Below are 6,272 nucleotides of genomic sequence, written 5' to 3'. Positions count from 1 at the left end.
TAACCCCTCCTTGGAGCCCCGCTCCATTGGCCTGCAGCTGCCGTCAATCCCCGCTGCGCCACACCCCAACGAGGCGATCAGACTAATCGGAGCGCGGTGCCCGCGCTGTGATTGGTCCACCTTCCCGCCCATCCGCCCGGGAGTGGTCGCCATGGGGAAGAGGCACCGGCGGCGGCGCCGGACCGTTGCCGGGGCGACGGGGAGGTGTGGCCGGGCCTGACGTGCATAGCAGGACAGAAAGAACAGTAGTGTCCTGCTGCCAGTGCCAGGTGGGTCCCCAGAGATAGCATCTGGCCCTAAGCCTGCACAGCATCCAGGCAACCGAAGGATGGGTGCACGGATGGAGCCCCAGGCATTCAGCTGCCCTGAGGACATCGTGCTGCCAGCCTCCGCTCGGCTGTAGATGGTTTCTGAGGCCAATAAAAGATGACAATGTTCCCCCGATGCTCATCTGTGCCCGGCCTATCTCAGGAGAAAGATGGCTATTGACCAACAGCCCCAGGTCCCTTTCTGCTGGGCAGCTTTCCAGCCACATTTCCCCAAGCCTGTAGTGCTGCATGGGGTTGTCACCCAAGTGCAGCACCTGACACTTGGCCTTGTTGAACCTCAAACCATTGGCTGCAGCCCATCCATCCTGCCTGTCCAGATCCCTCTGTAAAGCCTTCTTGCCCTCCACCAGATCAGCACTTCCACCCAACCTGGTGCCCTCTGCAAACTTTGCGAGGGTGCACTCGATCCCCTCCTCCACATCGTTGATAAAGACATTAAACAGAACTGGCCCCAACACTGAGCCCTGGGGAACACCACTTGTGACCGGCCCCCAACTGGATCGAGCTCCATTCACCACAACTCTTTGAGCCCAACCACGCAGCCAGTTTTTCACCCAGCCAAGCGTACGCCCATCCAAGCCATGAACAGCCACTTTCTCCAGGAGAATACTGTGGGAAACTGTGTCAAAGGCTTTGCTACAGTCTAGATAGACAACATCCACAGCCTTCATTCCCCTCATCCACTAAGTGGGTCACCTTGTCATAGAAGATCAGATTAGTCAAGCAGGAACTGTCTTTCCATAAACCTATGCTGACTTGGCCTGATTGCCTGGTTGTCCTGCATGTGACATGCGATGGCACTCAAGAGGATATGCTCCATAACCTCTCCCAGCACCGAGGTCAGACGGACAGGCCTGTAGCTCCCGGATATTCCTTGCAGCCCTTCTTGTGGATGGGCATCACATTTGCTAACCTCCAGCCAACTGGGACCTCCCGGGGTAGCCAAGACTGATGACAAATGATGGAGAGTGGCTTGGTGAGCGCTTCTGCCAGCTCACTCAGTACCCTTGGGTGGATCCCATCCAGCCCTGTAGACTTGTGTGGGTCTCAGTGGTATAGAAGGTCCCTCACCATTTCCCCTTGGATTACTGCCCCTGTGATCCCTCTTCCACAGGATAAGCAGAGCCCACACCCTCTGCCCCTGCCTCCAGCGCTGACCAGCTGGGGCCTCCTCTGGCCTTACTCCATGGTGCCTGTCTCTGCCTGTACCCAGGACGGTGCTTGGCACTTGCCTCCATGGGACTTCTTGAGGTCGCCAGCACCCCATTCCTCTGCCCTGGCCACATCCCTCTAAAGAGCTGCCCAGCCTCCAGCACTGCTACTGCCACCCGCAGCCCGGGGGCCTCCCCTCTCCTGGCTGTCAGCGAGATCCCTTGCACGCTCCACCTCTGGAGGAAAAGCACTGAAGAAGAGCAGTCCCTTGGGACCTCCCCAGTAAGGAGCCACCAGCCGGGCTCGGTATGCCCAGTGCCACCCACCTGACTGGCCAATGCACCACCCAGCCCTGGCGCTGGTCACAGGGGCACTGGCCTCTCTGCTCCATCCCACAGCCCAGGCAATCCCCCAGGGCCTCAAACCTGTCTGCGCCCATTGGCCCTGCAGAGAGCCCAGCTGCCTCTTCCCAGCCCGCTGCTCCCCAAGCCTCCAGGAGCATTGGTGCCAACACCTTCCCAGGGACACAGCAGCCCAGAGCGTCTCCCACCGCTCCTCCTTGCCTTTCAGGAAGATGGCTCTGGCAGCTGCTCAGATCCACAGGGCTCACTCCAGATTGGCAGGCCCAGAGGTCACTGCATTGCCTCGGTCTGGCACGGCACGGCACGGCACGACTCGGCTCTCCAAAGCCCTGGGATGCTCCCCAGACAGTCACAAAGGCATTTGGTAAACGGTTTAATTAATACACTGAGAGGACCACTGCTGGCATGTGCTGGAGTTCACCCGCTGCTTTGCTTGGCTGCCAGTCTCTTGTCTCTCTCCTCAGCAATGGTCAGGCGGATGCCCTTTCCACGGGGCAGGGAGATCCATGGCTTGTTACCCTGCAGCAAGGGAGAAGCAGCCACCTCGCATCATGAAACCCAGACAGGGGGAGAGCTCTCCCCCCCAAGCAGTGAAAAGCAGAAGCCAGACCCTGCCCAGGCTGGGCCAGCTACACATGGCCCCGGCACTGGCCCGGCAGATGCCCCTTCCAAAGGTGCCAAAGGCACACAGGCCTACATCTGCCTCTTGCGCTCACAGCCACGAACAATGCACTTCAGCCAAAACCCAAACACCGAGGGCCAAAGAGCCCATCGGGGATGGCCACACCGCAGGGGCACTGCGGGTAGAGCACCTGCACTCAGAGCAGCTGCCCAGGGCCCGCTAAGATCTGAGCGCTAAGCACTGCTCAGCTCCCAGTACTCTCAGGTTTCAAAAACCAGAGGGCTGCTTCTTGAGCACATCCCCATTCCTAAATGTACGCATGCTTCCCCTTCCCAGAGTGGTCAGCCCAGAGCAGGCTGCACCACAGGGAGCGGAGCCACAGTTGGTGCCAGCACTGGAGCTTCCCTGTGTGGCAAGGCGGCTGCCTGCAGAAGACACCAAGGCCTCTTTGCTTCAGCGAGCAGCCCCCAACAGGAGGAGAGCACCCACCCGCCTTGGGCCCACGCAGCCTTACTTTGCCAATAACGAAGATGTTGGAGAGCCTAGTAGCAAAGCTATTGCCATTGGCATCCTTCACGTGAACCACGTCGAATGACCCAGGGTGCCTCTCCCGGTTGGTGATCACTCCAATACGGCCCAAGTTGGCACCACCAGTCACCATGCACAGGTTACCTGGGGTGAAGGAATACAGGTGTGAGAAGAGCTTGCACCAGGAGCCGTGGTGAAGGCCTTCCGCTTGGCTCCTTGAGGAGCACTGCTGGAAAAGGGCAGTGACAGGGCTGCACTGGCCCACGGAGCAGCCACGAGACCACCTGGGGACACCTATGTGTCCCACAGAAACACTGGCACACTTCGAGGAGCCAAAGAGCTCTCTGGTCCCAAGACTCAAGCAACCCCCCCCCCACCAGATCATTGCTCCTACCTCGTGCCTGCTTGCTTATGGAATCCCTCCAAGTTCCTATGCCAAATGCCTCCCACTGCCAGTACGTGGGAGAAATCCCTGCTCCACCTCCAGGTGGAGATACCCCAGGGAAACCACCCCTTTCCCAAGACTGCCACCACTGTTTCTCTATTTTAGAGCAAAGATGTCTGGCATTTGTATTTAACTTCTACACTGCTCTCCACAGTGGGGAACTGTACCATGTTTTACAGGGGATGCAAGACCCACCTGTGTCAAACTTGATGAAATCTGTGATCTTGCCCGTCTCCAGGTCAATCTGGACCGTATCATTCACCTTGATGAGGGGGTCTGGATAGCGGATGGTGCGGGCATCATGGGTGACCAGATGAGGGATTCCTTTGGTGCCCACGAAGATCTTCCTCACCTTGCACAGCTTGTACTGCACACAAAACCCAACACTGCTCAGCTGAGGCAGAGCGTGGCACCATGGACCAGGGGACTCTTGTACCCCAGAGAGCTGCCAGCCACAGCAGGTCTCAGACCCCAAACTGAACACCCAGACACTCCAGGGCTTGCAACAGAAGCCCAGGCAGCAACTTGCCCGGCTCACTGCCCCAGCAATGCCTCTCTATAGGGCTGCCATGTGGCTAAACTACAGCCCCTCTGGAAAACACCTGCGTTTTGGGAACAGCTGCCCACCCTGGGCTTCAGCCTCCCCACAAACGCTGGCAGCATTCTCCCAGGAAAGCCTGTGCCAGGGCAGTTTCCTCATTTTGCCCTGAAGCCTGTGGTCACGAAGCGGAGGCAGAGGCTGCCTTTCTTCAGGATCCAAGAGAGATCTGTATCCCTCCTCCAGATGTTTTCCCTCCTGCCTTTCACCCCTTGACTCCTTCAAAGCTACTTTGGGGCTTACGAGTCAACACAGAGTGGCAGCCAGAGGTAAAAGCGTATCACAGGGGGACAGAGAGAGAGGCCCCAGATGCACACCCCAGCCAGCTACAGCACAGCCAGCTCTCCCCTCAGCATTAGTGTGTGCCTGCACAGCCTGCCCTTGGGAAGGACAGGCAAAGCAGAGCACAAACTTGCAGCTCAGGCACACCAACACGCTTGAGTTAAGGAAACACGTGCAGGAGTCACTCCCTGACAGCCAGGGCCAGAGGCCAGTTCTGTAAACACTTCTGTAACAGACTCAGGAAGGAATTCAAGGCTTCTGTTTCTGGTCACTGTTAGCTTGCGGAGCCCTACGCGAAGGCTCACCACACCACAGCAGAGCCATCCCAACCCCAAAGCTCCCTGTGAAGATAACCCAGCCCATCCCAGAAGAGGTCATTTCAAGCACCAGACAATGCACCCGCAGTCATCTGGGAATTACTCTCATGTCACCGAAAGATTTCCCCCCCCCGCCCCTTATCAAAGGCTTTGTGTCCCAACCCTGAAGGCCCTGATCTTCTCAAGGTTGCCACGGACTCAGCTCTCAGGGAAGAGACCCAACAGCTCCTGTTCAGGAGATGCCAATGAGGAAACACCGCCCCGACCAAACCCAGCTGGGCATACACTTATGCCAAGCTGAAGTCCCTCACCTTGGCCTCTTCAGCTGTGATGCGGTGAACAGCGAACCGGCCCTTGGTATCGTACACCAAGCGGAAATGCTCGCCTGTCTTCTCAATGCTGATGACATCTGATTTCAGAGAGGGAAATAAAGTAACAGCTCTTATCAGGTACATTATCCAACACTGTAACTCGGCACAAAGCTCATGTTTAAAAAGAACTAGGGACTGCTGAACAACGCTTCAGGCATGAATGACAAGGTTGGTATTGCCCGTTGACCAAAGGCTTGCATCTTTTATCGTGATACAGTGCAAATTAGCAAAAACTGCCAAAGGCTGAAGTCTGAACAGCAACTTACACATATGCAAGTGGGCAGTTACAGGCTATGGGTATCTGGCTTTGGTATCCAATGCTGCACACAACTCCAAACTAAATAGCAACTGCTTATACTTATCTTTTCTTCAACTCCATTGGGAAAGCATCTTTCACCCCAGATCACGCCAGCCTCACAAAACACCTCCCCCCGAGCGCAGCAGAGCTGCCTGAGGTATGAGCCCCAGCCCTCCCCGCTCACCCATGAAGCCTGCAGGGTAGGTGATGTCTGTGCGGACTTTGCCATCTATCTTGATGAACCTCTGCATGCAGATCTTCTTGACCTCATCTCCTGTCAGGGCATACTTCAGCCTGTTCCGCAGGAAGATGATGAGCGGAAGGCACTCCCTCAGCTTGTGAGGGCCTGTTGAGGGACGGGGTGCCTGCAAACAGAAGCCTTCTGCTGGGTGCTCAAGCACAACAGCAGCATGGACTGTCCCTGGGGGAAGAATGTAACCATTCCGACAGCTCTTGCAGCAGCACCTGAGGACAGCTGTGTGGAGCCTAACTGCTAAGCAGGCAGCATCAGGCTGCAGACATCTTTTCTTGGTATTCACAGTGCTTTTCCCCCCAAATCTTGCCAGCCTCACAGAACTCCACCCGATGCAGTACAACCATATACTGACCCACCCCAGCGAAGGAAAAACACAACAACGAGCAGGTTGAGAGAGCAGCCAACTACCCCACTGCCATATCCCCTGCAAACAGGGGAAGCACGAAAGCTGTTGGCAAAGCCCCTAAGAGCAAGCACCCCGTTCTCCCCTCCACTGCCCAACTGCCCCAGCTCACCGCCACCCCCCCAGAGCAGCGCGCCCAAGCAGCCCCTTGGTGAGACTGCGAGGCCGCCTGGGCCCACAGAGAGCGGGAAAGGCCGCTGCCGCGGGCAGCCCGTCCCCGTCCCCATTCCCATTCCCATTCCTATTCCTATTCCCATCCCCGTCCCCGTCCCCGTCCCGCACTCACGAAGACGCCCGTCAGCTTGTCCC

The 6,272-nt window shown here is 57.2% G+C and overlaps 1 protein-coding gene across 1 annotated transcript; it reads right to left on the bottom strand.

Annotated features, from left to right (window-relative positions):
- Positions 1 to 2,203: 2,203 nt before the first annotated feature.
- Positions 2,204 to 6,270, bottom strand: RPS4X (ribosomal protein S4, X-linked; the record flags this gene model as incomplete). The annotated part of the gene is made up of 6 exons (XM_009883444.1): positions 2,204 to 2,362; positions 2,980 to 3,137; positions 3,634 to 3,805; positions 4,947 to 5,044; positions 5,489 to 5,669; positions 6,250 to 6,270. Coding segments are annotated over 6 exons (732 nt in total), but the record flags the coding sequence as incomplete, so codon positions are not given.
- Positions 6,271 to 6,272: the final 2 nt, after the last annotated feature.

The sequence above is a fragment of the Charadrius vociferus genome, unplaced genomic scaffold, assembly GCF_000708025.1.
Source record: "Charadrius vociferus isolate BGI_N301 unplaced genomic scaffold, ASM70802v2 scaffold824, whole genome shotgun sequence".
NCBI lineage: Eukaryota > Metazoa > Chordata > Aves > Charadriiformes > Charadriidae > Charadrius > Charadrius vociferus.
The sequence above is the reverse complement of the archived record's forward strand: the minus strand, read 5'-3'. Positions and strand labels throughout refer to the sequence as shown.